This window comes from Micromesistius poutassou (genome assembly GCF_964030765.1).
Source record: "Micromesistius poutassou genome assembly, chromosome: 23".
Classification (NCBI taxonomy): domain Eukaryota; kingdom Metazoa; phylum Chordata; class Actinopteri; order Gadiformes; family Gadidae; genus Micromesistius; species Micromesistius poutassou.
In genome coordinates this window covers 5,401,606-5,415,405 of record NC_140293.1, presented here as the reverse complement: position 1 = coordinate 5,415,405, position 13,800 = coordinate 5,401,606, and the positions used below count along the sequence as shown (strand labels likewise).

At 45.6% G+C, this 13,800-nt stretch overlaps 2 protein-coding genes across 2 annotated transcripts in view; both read right to left on the bottom strand.

Moving 5' to 3' along the window:
- Positions 1-4,654, bottom strand: part of LOC311368734 (uncharacterized protein) — a gene marked incomplete at both ends in the record, with an annotated part of 5,179 nt that extends 525 nt beyond the window's left edge. The window contains 7 exons of the mRNA XM_084487520.1: positions 698-946; positions 1,407-1,652; positions 1,868-2,040; positions 2,194-2,284; positions 4,000-4,102; positions 4,399-4,487; positions 4,624-4,654. Of these exons, the coding sequence (XP_084343646.1) occupies positions 698-946; positions 1,407-1,652; positions 1,868-2,040; positions 2,194-2,284; positions 4,000-4,102; positions 4,399-4,487; positions 4,624-4,654 (982 nt within the window). The remainder of the gene's footprint in view (positions 1-697; positions 947-1,406; positions 1,653-1,867; positions 2,041-2,193; positions 2,285-3,999; positions 4,103-4,398; positions 4,488-4,623) is intronic.
- A 408-nt stretch (positions 4,655-5,062) lies between these two features.
- Positions 5,063-11,180, bottom strand: tp53 (tumor protein p53). Its single transcript, XM_084487208.1, has 11 exons — positions 11,042-11,180; positions 10,207-10,302; positions 9,797-9,854; positions 9,530-9,709; positions 8,051-8,225; positions 7,281-7,393; positions 6,565-6,674; positions 6,145-6,269; positions 5,845-5,939; positions 5,631-5,695; positions 5,063-5,378 (listed from the first exon to the last, which is right to left on the bottom strand). Exons 2-11 carry the CDS (start codon positions 10,275-10,277, stop codon positions 5,294-5,296), a joined length of 1,077 nt encoding a protein of 358 aa, XP_084343334.1. The 5' UTR covers positions 10,278-10,302; positions 11,042-11,180; the 3' UTR covers positions 5,063-5,293.
- Between the last annotated feature and the right edge of the window lie 2,620 nt (positions 11,181-13,800).

Below are 13,800 nucleotides of genomic sequence, written 5' to 3'. Positions count from 1 at the left end.
CACATTTTCCCTACTGGGTCGGGGATCGAACCGGCAACCCTTGCCCATCACAGTTACAGTTACTCTGCATGTAAACGTACATGCAGAGTAACTGTCCCTCCTCTCAAAGGGAGGGACACATTATACGGCGCTCTCTAACCCCTGACTCCTCTCAAGGGCAAGGAAAAAGGCCCGCCGTTTTCAGAGAGGAGACCTTCAGATGAACCCGGATCGAGGGATCCATCGTTCCGGGTTTCTTGCCGTTCGGAGTGTGAGTCTGAGCGTGACGGGCCGTGGTGTAATGTGTGCCGGTGGAGCCCTTTCAAACTGTGGCTGTGATCAAGCGTTGTAATCAATTGAAAATCGACTTCACTACGAACCCCAAATTCCGAAGCCCTGATTCCAGCACACTCTACTTAGCAACGCAAGTCGGCTTTTTGGGGCTACGGTGTTGTTTTTTCACCAAGGAAACAGAGTTAGAATAGAAGTTAACATTCATAAAATTGATATAAAATTATAATAATTCTTTCAAACCCCTGTCTTTCCGAGTCTATTTTAATAGAAACTAAGTGGTGCTGCGATTGCAGTTCGTTCGGATTCGCCACCACTCCCTATACTACTACGACGGGGCCTTGAGAGGCCTTGGAGTGGAAAGGGGGCCCCGTCGCCATGACGACCCCGAGTGACGCGGCTGGCGATGCCGGCGGTGCGGACTCACTGGTGTTCACAGGGATGTTGGCGCAATCGCCGTGCACGTCCCCGGTCACGCTCTTCACGTACACCGTGTACTGGCCGCCGGGGATCAAATCCTGGACCGCCGCTTCTTCCTCGGTGGTGTTGTCTCGGCACGGCTCCGCCCCGACCATCACGCAGTAGTGGGACAGGCTGCCCATGGGCCGCTCCCAGCGCAGGAACGCGGAGCGCTCCGTGGTGTTCACGATGGTGAGGTTCTGCGGCGTCCCCGGCTCTGAAGAGGAGAGAGAGTGTGTTGGACACGTTAAACGCATGTTTCTGATCAAATGTTTAATTACGTCAGGAGGGAGACCTCGGTGCTCCGTGATGATTTACCAGCGAGCGTTTTTGAAGGATGACCTCTGGATAGTTGATTATTGGTTATTGACAGTGTCGGAGCAGTTGGAGCAGTGGGTAGTTCATGTAGTTATTACTAGTTTGTAATATTATTGAGATTGCATGCAAGTGATTAATATTTCAAGCTTTTATCTTGTTTGTCTTTTCGCCGTCTAAATGTGCACAAAATGTAAGGTCAAATTTTATCACCCAAATTATTTGGCTCCACATTGAAATAGGCCTAATTTCAATAAACTATGAAGTTGTATTCACATGTATGACAATTTCATAAACAGCATTTGCAAAAATGACGCTCAACAGATAGATCATTCCTTATTGAATACGTGGAAGTAACTCACTGGTGATGAAAGAAATATTCTGCGAGTTCAGTTCCCGGTTGCACTTCACCGCGAACACCCGCACTTTGTATATGGTGCCTGGGGTCATGTTGAAGAGGTCATAGGTCAAACCTTCGACGCTATCGTTCAGGGCCACATCCCCCTGGACTTCCACGCGGTAGCTGCTTATGTTCCCAGGCGCCTTCGTCCAGCTCAGCCTGGCGGTTGTGGCAGTCCTGTTGACCGAGGCTTCGCCATAGAACCGGTCTAAGGTGGGTATGAAAGACACACGTCAAATATATTCAAAAGTCCACCGATTAACTTTCAATATCCCCCATTTAATTGGCGTAAAGTTAGATAGATAGATAACAACTTCATTAATCCCTTTATATATATATATATATATATATATATATATATATATATATATAAACCCAATACATATACCTTTTTTCTTTATTTTTTAATAAAATGACATGCACTTTTAAGAGCGAGATTATACTTAACATCATAACAGATAAAAGGCAACTCTGTAGCGCAGTCTTCCTCGACCCAGGGTCCGAAGTGGTGCATGGCCACACAGTCCTCTCTCACATATTGCGTCGTCATTATGGAAGTCGTTGGCGTAACGCTACTCGTTTCAGTGACGCCACTACTGGTATTAGTTAAGCCACCAGTATTGTTTTCAGGAAGGGCAGTGGCGGTTAAATCAGTGGGAGTGATGGTGATGGGAGTGGTGGTGATGGCGGTGGTGGTGGTGATGGCGGTGGTGGTTTCCACCACAGGTGCCCGGGGTATCACGCGGTACCAGTTCTGGAAGGTGATGGGGTCCCCGTTGGCCCAGGCAGACCACGGCTCGCCCCCCAGGTTCTCTATGAAGGTGTTATTGCAGCAAAAGTCTTTAGCATGTGTACACTAAAGGCACAAATGTGTAACAGTAAATCTGAAGTCGTAAATATTTTTCTACGATTGTAAACACAGAATAGGGGCCACGAGTTCACAAGTCCTTTGTTACAGGTGCACAAATCCTATCTTGTGTGTCACAACTTCAAAGAGTCATGCACTTGACACTTTTGCTACAATCATTGCAGCGCAGTTGGTGCAAAACACATTCGCACACCCGTGTTTCATAATCTGAGAACATGCACAAAATGTGTGCATTCATAAACCCAAATGTGAACTAATGCATCAGAAGTTACACATCTGTGAAACATTTCCTCACAAATGAAATTATATTGATCGCTGTGTTCAATGAGAATTTTAATCAGCGAGCACAAGTCCATCGCAGTGGAGGCTGCTGGTCTTTCAAAAAGGGGAAGCTCATTTTCGGCCTACATCATATAAATAGTCAATTTGTGTATACGTAAATTATCCTCTCTGTTCCTTTTCAAGGAAATGCTCTGTCATACCAACTAGCTGTCTTTTTCAGTGACTTGACCAGTGTCCTCTCAATGGCCAGCAGATCTAGGCTGCTTAAACAGACTTGGCCCATTGTGTTACGGGTGTAGGACTTGAGCCGCTTTGAACAGGAGCAGCTCCTTTATATACCTGCAGATGTAGCTCAAATTGTTGCCACTAATGAGAACAGTTTGTAAAGCTGAGGCATTGCACTGTCCAACTCCATGTCTTTAAGGAACACCAAGAAATCACACACCCTGCAAGTACTGATCTGAATACAGGACTTGAAGTTCAGACCTCAGGCTCCCTGAATCAAAGTGATGGCCATCTACCAAAACAATATTAAACTTGAACAAGGAAATGTGGGAATTATGTTAAACTGAAGGGAAGGAATTGGAATTGTGTGAATAAGTGTATGAAATGTACGATGAAAATTGTCAAGCAATTTAGCCAAGCAAATATCAAGAAATACGTTGCAGTTTGTCTTTCGACTCGCTTGCAAAATCCGCGATGGAACTGAAGAATGAAGAGAGCTCCGGCGATTTTTTATAGTTCAAAATCGCTGTCAATCAAACGGCAACTCAGTCTTTCGCAGACCCTCCAATCATCACGCAGAAGCCCAGTGTCCAGGCCAGCCCACTCCTCCATTCACCCCCAGAGACGCTGAGCGTCCATGGGAGGGACATAATCGCAGCATTATCCAATGACCGTCGACTTTCGACGAACTAAAAAAAGCTGTTCTATGCAGCTCCATTGAAGTGGATGGACGCTGAGCTTCAACAGGCAAACGCACTGTGACGCTAAGGGAATGTATGAGAAGGACATCAGCTGCGATAAGCAGCTGATTCTGAACGAACTCGTCTTCGAGATGGACGTGTCCTAACGCATTTTTTGTCAATGAAATGTTAACACAACAGTATATATTTGACCATTTAATTTCGAAATTTTAGGGGAAGCTGAGCTTCCCATCGCCACTGGTCCATCGATACAACTGCTCGAATTTGCTGCCGTGTCATGACTCTTTGAAGTTGTGACGCACAGGATAGGATTTGTGCACCTGTAACAAAGGACTTGTGAACTCGTAGCCCCTATTCTGTGTTTACAATGGTAGAAAAAATATTTACGACTTCAAATTTACTGTTACACATTTGTGACTTTAGTGTAGGCCTACACATGCTAAAGACATTTGCTACAATAATACCTTCATAATTAATACCTTTATAGTTCTCCCGGAGGCCGATCCAGTGCTGGCCCTTGAGGTCTTGGACCAGGGCGAGGCTGTTGTCGTAGCTGACCGTCACCAGGTCCTTGTAACACACCTGCGGGGGCCAGGGGCCCGAGAAATTGGTGGGCATGGGAGTTTGGATACGGGGTTCCAGTTTACATTGCAGCGTTTTTGTAAGATATCCCTTCATCTTTTTGTAAAAAAAAAATATATATATTTTTTTTAAATTCATGTTGCCGCAATTACAACAATGTGTAATTTGGGAAACACACCAGAGAAAGGAATAGGCATTGTCATTAACCTTAGTGATGACCTTTCCAGGTAAGTCAACATTTGATGTATTAACTTCAATGCCTCACTAACTAATTATTTTAAAGGTCAACAGGCTACCTGGCAATGTCGCCTCGCCTCATCCCAGGAGGCATTTTCGGACTGGTGGAAGTTCAGTCTCTCGGACCAACACGGCAACAGCGGTGAAGCTATTAAAATGTATTTATCAAATATAATTATTATTATTATTTTTTTTTTTGAAAATAGGTCCCTCATTAGTTCAACACGTATACAGTAACAATTTGCATATATGAGTCAAACTGCCGTTTGGAATCCCAAACTTACCGATAATAAAAAGTATGGAGACTTTATCCATCTTGGCTGCTCAGGCCAGTCAAAGTACCCAAGGTTTCAATCCCAGCCTTTGTATGAGTCGGCATCCAACTTGATTAACAAAATAATATCGAGCCACTTGGCCGAACGAATGCCGAATGTGTCTGGTTGGCTGAACACTGTGGTATTCATGTCATACAGAAAGGTCACCGTATTACAGTCGGCCTGGTTTTGCATAGGTCCAGCAAACATGCAAAGCAGCAAAGGGAAATAACGTACTAATGTTTTGCAGTTTGTGGCCGGTCCTAACAACTAGCGCTTCCAAAGGTCATACATGCCATGTATACATCATTTGAAAGATACCCGGTTGTTGCTACGCTTTCAATAAAACAAGAGTAATGCAGCTCACATGACGGAACAAGGAACAAACGGTTAAGTTATTTCATTTTTTTTTTTAATATGACCTCTTATAAAAACAAAATAAAAAAGAATTAGTATCGAGAGAAAAAAAAAAAGACATGAAAAATAAAATACATGGTATATAAAACTATATGTGGAAAAAAATAAGCTATGAAAGAAAAAAAAAAAAGGATGACAAAAGAAAGGCGTAGAAAAGAATGGGTTCACTGTGGCAGTGGTATGTTGACGTACATGTTTCTTTTAAAAAAACCACCATGGCCCCTCAGTCGGTCCCCTCATCCGTCCGGTCTGCCAGCCGTCTTTTACCGCACGACGGTCCACTTTGGACCTCCTGTTTGATCTTGCTCCTAACACAGTGGAGAGAGATGGATGAACAACTAGTTCACAATCTTGGAAAAAAAAACCTTGGTTAGACATCATGGCTGCTTATTAGATAGAGTGATCACATTTATCGCCTTGCACTTGTCATTGACACTTGATGCGATGTTTTAGAGAAAAAAAAAAACGAAATCGCTGGATAAATGGACAATGAAAATAATGGTTTGTTGCCTCTCCGGCGTGGACCAACATGTTCTACAGCGGACTCCTTTGGTACTTACTTCTCTTGCAGCTCTAGCGCATCATTGATCTGCTTCAAGATCTCGTATCTCTTACGGCCACGGACCTGTCAATCAAACAGACAAACACGCACATTTCTTTAGTTGTGGTTGGTCACTCTGGGGCGGCCGCACCCCGGTGTACATACACACGTACCATGCATGCATGTACATAAACGGTTCGTCCATAGTACTTGTGTCAGTGTTTGGAGCTCACCTGGATCATGAACACCTCCTTGTCCTCCTCCTCAGCGCTGGAGCTGGACATGATCCTCTTGGGTGGGGCCGCGGGGGCCGGAGTGGGGGGGCTCTCTGAGGAGAGGACAGCAAACAACACCCCAGGGTTACAAAGCAGAGAGAGAGAGAGAGAGAGAGAGAGAGAGAGAGAGAGAGAGAGAGAGAGAGAGAGAGAGAGAGAGAGAGAGAGAGAGAGAGAGAGAGAGAGAGAGAGAGAGAGAGAGAGAGAGAGAGAGAGAGAGAGAGAGAGAGAGAGAGAGAATCACGCCGGCTTACGCACTTCTTTTTTTAGTGGGCTTGGTTCCCTCCGTTTTTTTCTCGACGTTCCCCTCCTCGGTTTTCCGGTCGCGCCCGGGACACGCGCAGACCCGCACCTCGAAGCACCGCCGTCCGAGGACCTGCCCCCTGTGGAGAGGCCGGGGGGGGGGGTGGTTAGAGAGCTCTGGGGATCGACCGATATGGATTTTTTTTTTAGGGCGATGCTGAATTTAGCTGATGACCGATACGCCGATGCAGATTTTCTTGAGCCGGTACTGCGTTTGCTCCTTCGTTTTACATCATAGAAATGACACAATGATGATAACAAATGTTACAAGTCTCAATTTAAAAACGGAACATTTATTGACCTGTCTGTCTGTCTAAATCATGGCAGGAAAAAAAAAAAAACGTTGATCACTAGAGAGGACATGGACGGACTCACTCAGAGGACTCCAGTGTCAGGATGGTCAGGATGGGCCTCCGGTTCATTCCGCCCATGCAGGAGCTGTTACACATGAAGTTCAGCAGGAGCGTCGTGTGCACGGAGCCCAGCTGTGTGGAGAGGAAACGCACGGTCAAAACAACACACACAGTTACGGGGTAGTACTATATTGTACTGACTTTTGTGTTTGCATTAAAATGTTGTTTTTGCCTTGCTCCTGCATCCAATCACCTCCTGGAGGCGGAGCATACTGACTACGAGGTGCTGACTGGCTCTCCCTGATTGTTGGCGCCGCCCCACTCACATAAAGCCCAGTGGAAGACGGCCTCTCTCTCTCTCTAGCTTCACCGGAAGACGCACTGTTTTGATTTGTCCGCTCCGCTACTTGTGCGTCGGGCTCGGGAGCCAGGTAAGGTGCTCCACCCAGCTAGTGAGTGTGAGGGGGTTTTCTTTAACATTTTTCTTGCCTGTCATGTCGTAACCACCTTGGCCGTTCTATTGATGGTTTTTTGTTTTTGTGTTCCATTTGATCGTTCCTTTCATGTGGAACCAAAAGATCCTTGTTCCAACAAGTAAAGACGTTTAATTTTCCCCTTAAAACCCTGTCATCAGACACTTCATGTTCGGTTGTCCGAATGCTGCTGTTATATTTTTCTGCACACACACACACATACACACACAATGAGAATACAGCTTTCCAATCTGCTTCAGGTTACCTGGGGGGGTTCGTAGGGCAGCGTGACGCTCTGCCGCTTGGTGTTTGGGTCCTCCATGTATTGGGCCCGCTGGCTGCCCTCCACCCGGATCAGGTGGCTGCGATGCTCCACGACTGCACAAAAAGAAGACACAAGCGAACCACACACACACACACACTTAGCGAACCCCACATAATACTGGTGTAGAGTGGTTGTCGTCACACACACACTTAATTTTTCGACTTTTGCATACCAACGGAGTTCAGTGTGCGAGATGAGACGCAGCACTCAGCACTGGGACACTTACACCTAGACAGGCAGACATTGAAAGTTGAGCACCGCGGGTATGGCTGGGCCCGCACGCGTACGCAGAACTTACATGCGCCGCCGGTGTGAGAGGAAGGGCACGTCACACTTGACCCGGAAGCGTCCGTGGAGTTTAACAGGACGGTGAGCGAAGGGGGTCGAAAATCATGCGCAATGACATTCAATTCCTGCACCCCTTAATCAGTTACAGACTCACAGGGCTGCAAAGAACCGGTTTGAAATAAGAATAACGTTTTCTTAGTATTTAATTTCTTTCGATCTGTTGGTTCAAAAAAAAAAACCTTTTCCAAACGCTTGCCTTCTAGACCCAAGGCCTCCCCGTCTCCGGCAATAAAAGACTGAACTAAAAACATTTGCTCATCAACTACCGTCTGATAACAGCGTGAGTGTCTCTCCGTTTAGTTTTAGTTAGGTTAACATAAGTTAAGTTTAAGTTAGGTGAACCCGCCGCTCCACCGCCTCACCGTCCTCCTTTAGGTGATGGGGGCACCGTCGCACCACGTCCGCCACGTGCTCCGTCTTTTTATATACCGCCGTGGCCCTCAGGATGGCTCCGGGCGGGGGGTCCCGGTCCACAAGGACCTCCACAGGGCAGGTCTTAGCCAGCTGGCAGTATAATTTGTTGAGTTGAATTGAGAACTGAAGCACCAACGTCCGAAAAAAAAAAAAAAAAAAAAAGAAAGATGAATCAATGCGTCTTCATGACCTTCAGTACTGAGACCAGAGAAGGTTGTGAAGACTGGAAGAATCCAAAAGCGGTTCCAGCAGACAAACAAACAAAAAAAAAAACGTTTTTAGCATATGTACACGTTTATCATTTAGATACTTACCATGGCCTAGTGGAGCCACTGTGGAGGCAGCTGTGGGAAGAAGACTGTCTGGGGTTTCAGCGCTCTCTACCTAGCTATGGGTCGAGTTTAACTCTATGTTGACTGGAGCAGAGGAACATGCCCTGTCATGTCAGTACATGGTTCTGCAAGCGGCAGGCAACACTCCCAGTTAGTCAGGGGGGGGGGGGGGGGGGTGAGGGTTGGGGGCGGTAGTTTAAATGCTACTACAGCCAAACTTTAACCCACGCCGACCAATGGTGTGACTCATACGGGTGAGTCACCGTGGAAACCTTGCAGCCATTTGCTGTGAGTGACATCTATGCCATATGTTTGAGCAACCCCACACAATGAATGAGATTCCACTTGAATGCTCTCATGAAGGATCCAAAAAGTATGCTTTTAACATAACGCCAAGGTAAGAATTTACTTTAATTACGCTTTTAGAACCGTATATCTTTTTTTTTTCTTTTTTTTTACCCGATTTGACTTACCAACCATAAACAATATGAAAAAGACCCATTTTAGTGAAAGTAGTTTTTCTTTAATAAATAAATGTATTCTTAATGAATCACCTTGTTAACCCTAACCCTAACCCTAGACGTTTGTGAGTTTGTGAAATCTAAACTTAGGATAAGTTTTGAACACTTTCTCCGTGGCGGAGTGTTCTTCATGTCTGTGGCAGGACCCTCCATTGTTCTCCTGGTCACTATGCGTTCCACATCGCCCCCCATGAGGGAACAGACCACTCCGGCTCTGCTCCAAAACACTGTCTAATCAGACTATTAAAAATGTTAAATTAAGTAAAGTATTAACAAAATATTTAAAATATTTTTATAGTCGCATTATGCTATTTTAGACCAGATAGTTAAAGTACATGCAGGTTTTAACTGGTCTCATCTCCCGTCTAGAATAGCCCGGCAATGTCAGAGGACACGACCGCCCTGACACAACGCAGGACCGGGAGGTAGTACGGGGGGGGAATACACATTAAAGCCTCTACTCCGGTTTTATCCTCATCGCTCAGCCGTTGATCTGCATCCAGTAAGAGAACACTTCATCTGTCCCAGACCAGAAACCAGCCGTCTGGGAGGATTTAGGAGGACGGATACTCACGGTGGAGGTAACTGATTTTGCGGTTCCAGACTTCTGAAATCGAAGCTCAAATCCCAAGTCCCCGGGATAATCTGAGGTGGTGGGCACGGTGGGAGCCGCGGGCGTGGTCGGGGTGTCCAGGTGGGGGGACGGGTCCGGGTAGCTAAATAGTTCACATCCCATCTCATTGTCGGGCAAGAGCTGTGGAAAGAGAACGTTCTTCACTTTTCGTGTTTCACGGCTGACAAGAGCGTCGGGGGAGTTTGTAAATAAACCGAGCGGACTTACGTCAGGGAGCCAGCCGTCATTGTCAGCGGAGGACAGGCCGGCCAGAGAGGGCGGCACCCTAAGGGGAAAATGGTAAACACATACATGAATGCAAATGTGATTGATAATCATTTAGAATAGCAACATCATGATGTGGAACCGGAAAATTGTTGGGGTAGCATTGTTTTTGTGTTTAACCAGCTGATGTATTTGGAGGGAACTTCAATGATGGGATAAATCAATACGATGTGAAATGCTACAACTTATTTATTTAGTTGGTTTCAGCATAGAATCAAACTGTGTTTTTTTGGGGGGGGGTCAGGTGGAGGCAAAATAAAGTTGACATTTGGTCTAAACTGTAATCATTGGAATTGTCAAGTGCTTGTCTGGAATCATTTGCTCAAGTATTGTAGCATCTCATGTTGACTTACACACTACCCCAGAGGGCCAAGAACGAGTCCTGGCTCAGGGGAAGACTCTCGTAGAGCTGGGAGTCATCCATAGTGAGGAGTGGTCAGGTCCCGAGGCTGAGACATACAACAGTTTCAGTTAGACTGCGACCAGTCACAAAAACAATGGACATGTTATTCGTTTGTTATGATGGGCTACCAGGAAGGATGTTGCATTGAAACAACGCATACACATAAACATCCTCTGAACGTTGAGGAAACCACAAATAAACACATTGTAAACGAAATACAATCCAATCGATACCGAAATGTGCACAATAACTGCAGTTAAAGTATGTATTTCAGTCAGCAGTGCACCAAGGATCCAAGAGTTAGGCCATGAGCCTTACGTTGGAAACACTGAAAACACACATTTTAGCAGACACACTCCGACAGTCATTCATTATCAAAAACTATGCACATCAAACCTCCACAATAGGACGCAGAGGGGTTCGTGCAGGAGATCAAAACAACGAGCTGTCCTTCAGGGTGCTAACCAAACAACAGAGCAGCTAGCGCGCAGCCTTAAAGGCCTACCGGAAAACGACAGGGTAATTAACAACCTGCTCTCAAAGTTTGTATTATTGTTCGTTTGCTGAATCGAGATACGGAATTGCAGTCTTAGCCTGTGATTTGTTCGTGAAAAGGACCCGGAAAATGTCGACAACAACACCGAGAAACATGACGGTGCGGATGCTAAGGAAGCTAACGCATGGTAAACGTGGAGGAATTCCCCAACTTCTCCCCTCAATGGAGCGACATTCGGCGGGATGTGTCCACCCAGACCCGGGGTGATAACATGAAATAAAAGCGCTACCTCAGACCCCACAATCCGGCGTAGAGCTGTGAGTCAGTCGTGAAGTGTGTTTCAACAACGGGGTCAGCTGCTATTCACAATATTATTGCACCGCCGAGCGAACACGTTGGACGATGGGGGTCGAGTTTGGGGATTCCCGAAGAAACTTGTTAGGGGGAGGGGCGGCGTGGCGTCCAATCACAGCGCTCCTTTTGTTGGGTTTAAAAAAGGAAATGGCGAATTTCACGATTGGAAAGCCGTGCAACAAATCAGCGTCATCAAAATGGCTGCAGAAAGTTTATGTGGGAAAAGTTGCAATCCTCGGTCCCTGAAGAATTTACCTCACCACGGAAGAACATGCATTAGGGGAAGTCTGTAATCCCTACTACTAGCCATCATTATTGAATGATTAGTGAAAATATCTATTACTATTGCTGTAAAAATAACCTATAGGCCTACTGAAGTTTATGGATTTCAACAAGTATTACTATATATTATTGTTCATAATAATAATAATAAATAAAATAGTACTTGTTACTGTAGTTGTTGCTAAATAGTAACAAATAATAATGGCGAGATAGAAAGTAACATATTCTTCTCATTAACCATTACAATAACTATAACCATGAATTTGAGTGATTTGTATATGTATAGTAAAAGTAAAAATAGTATCGATTATCAATAATAACTCACAAAACGATGAATAGGTCTACTACCACTTCGACCTATAATAAAAAAGAATAATATTATTATTAAAAAATAGTAACCATATTAATGATCGTGTTAATTATTATTATGATTATATTACTATTATCATAAAATATGATGGAGTAATGTGAGGTGAACATTGCCCTCTAGTGGTATACTTATTCATCTCTAATACTTACATTTCTAACCTAACCCCTAAATTGACCCATCTAACAATCAAAAATTAAGCAGTGTATTAATATATATCTAAACTTTATTTGCAACGCCATCCTAGGAAGGATGTACTCTCCTTTACTGTGTCTTAAAGGCAAAGGTCCTAGAACTGCGGTCCTGAAAATGCAGCCTCTGTTATTGCAGGAACAGACTATTATGTGTCAGAGACTGCTGCAGTCTCCGTAGACCTACCGTCTCTGTGAACGGCCGGGCGGTGGTCGGTGCCTCTTTGGGCCGTGTGACCTTTGAATGAATGCGCGGTTGGCGTTCAGTGGGTTCATTATGAACTTGATCCCAGCACCAGCACCACCGCTTATAGACTAAAGAATAAACGTGAGTATAACCAAAGGCCCCATTCACCCTGTAGGGAGGACAGAGGGTTGTATGGGTCTCTTGAAATATTACATACAGTATATTCTGCTGACACCTTTGTCCAGTAAAGTAAAGCAACAGCTTTTGAGTCCAACGATATACAGAAACAAGAGATAGAGACAGATACAGAGATAGAAAGAGGTTGATTTGTTTTTCATGAAACATTCCCACAAGGTAATAATACAATACAATCCTATCATCGTTTCATACGATTCATAATCGTTAAACTTCATCGCAGACTCAAGGGAGGTCTTCAATAGACCAATTTCAGACACATAAATCCAAGTGAATAGGTTGCCATGGCTACAGTATCTCACAACTAGTATTCCATCACTATCCAGCAGATGTTGGGGTCTGGGGTTTACACAGGGAAAAGGTGACTCAGAAAAGTGTACTCACAACTGTCCTCAACATATTTAATGTCACAGCATGGCTCCAACCCTTGCCTTTGAGGTTACATTCAGTGTGTATGGATTGTGACGGAAGTTGACCCTCAAATCAACATGTCTTTAGCTATAAGATTTACTGCAAGCAGTGCACAAAATAAACAATGCCAGCTGACCCCCTACACACACATACACACACACACACACGCATGCACGCACGCACACACGCACACGCACGCACACACGCACACGCACGCACGCACGCACACACACACGCACGCACGCACGCACGCACACACACACACACACACACACACACACACACACACACATAAACACACATACACACTTGCTATTTACAGGGATGCGATATTTTTATCCCCCTCTTTGGTCACCCAAGTTAATACAAGCCGACGGTCACATGCTGTGTGGTGGCGTGACCCATACGGAGGGTTACAGTAGCATGTGTGCCTCTCCAGGCCCGGAACAACAGAAGTGACATTTGCACAGCGTTCCATGGAGTTAATGCTGTTTATTTTAGGAGGAGGAGGAGGAGGAGGAGGAGTGTTAAGTTGCGAGGGGAAGCCGACCTGTGTGTGTGATGGTACAACACCGTTGCTCTGTTTTGGATCCACTTGTTGTTATTATGGTTTCCTTTTTGCAAGGGCAGCAGTTTGACCATGGTGGTGTGTTGCCTTCTTCCCCATTGGCTGAACTACTATAGCAGACTCATTTGTATTGACACAGACGCAGAGGTAAAATGGAACCCCCCATGGGCCTTATTCACCTAAAGGGGGGGGGGGGGGGGTAGGGGCATGCCGAGAGAGTGGCGTGAGACGAGGGCGTGTCAGCGAGTGACGTGTGTAGAGGGAGGCAGGGGAGGTGGGGGTGGGGCGGTGGAGGAGGCGGTTAGGTGGCACCTGGGCGGGGTCACGGAGGGATGCTGATAAAGAGGATGTAGGCCGTGTGTTTGGCCGTTTGTGTACCTCGTGGGCAGGTCCCAACCAATGACACACTCTCGCCTGCCACACACCCACCTATCCCCCGCCCCACACACCCCTGAGAGACTCAGTGGACATCATGTGCCGGGGCCAAACTTAA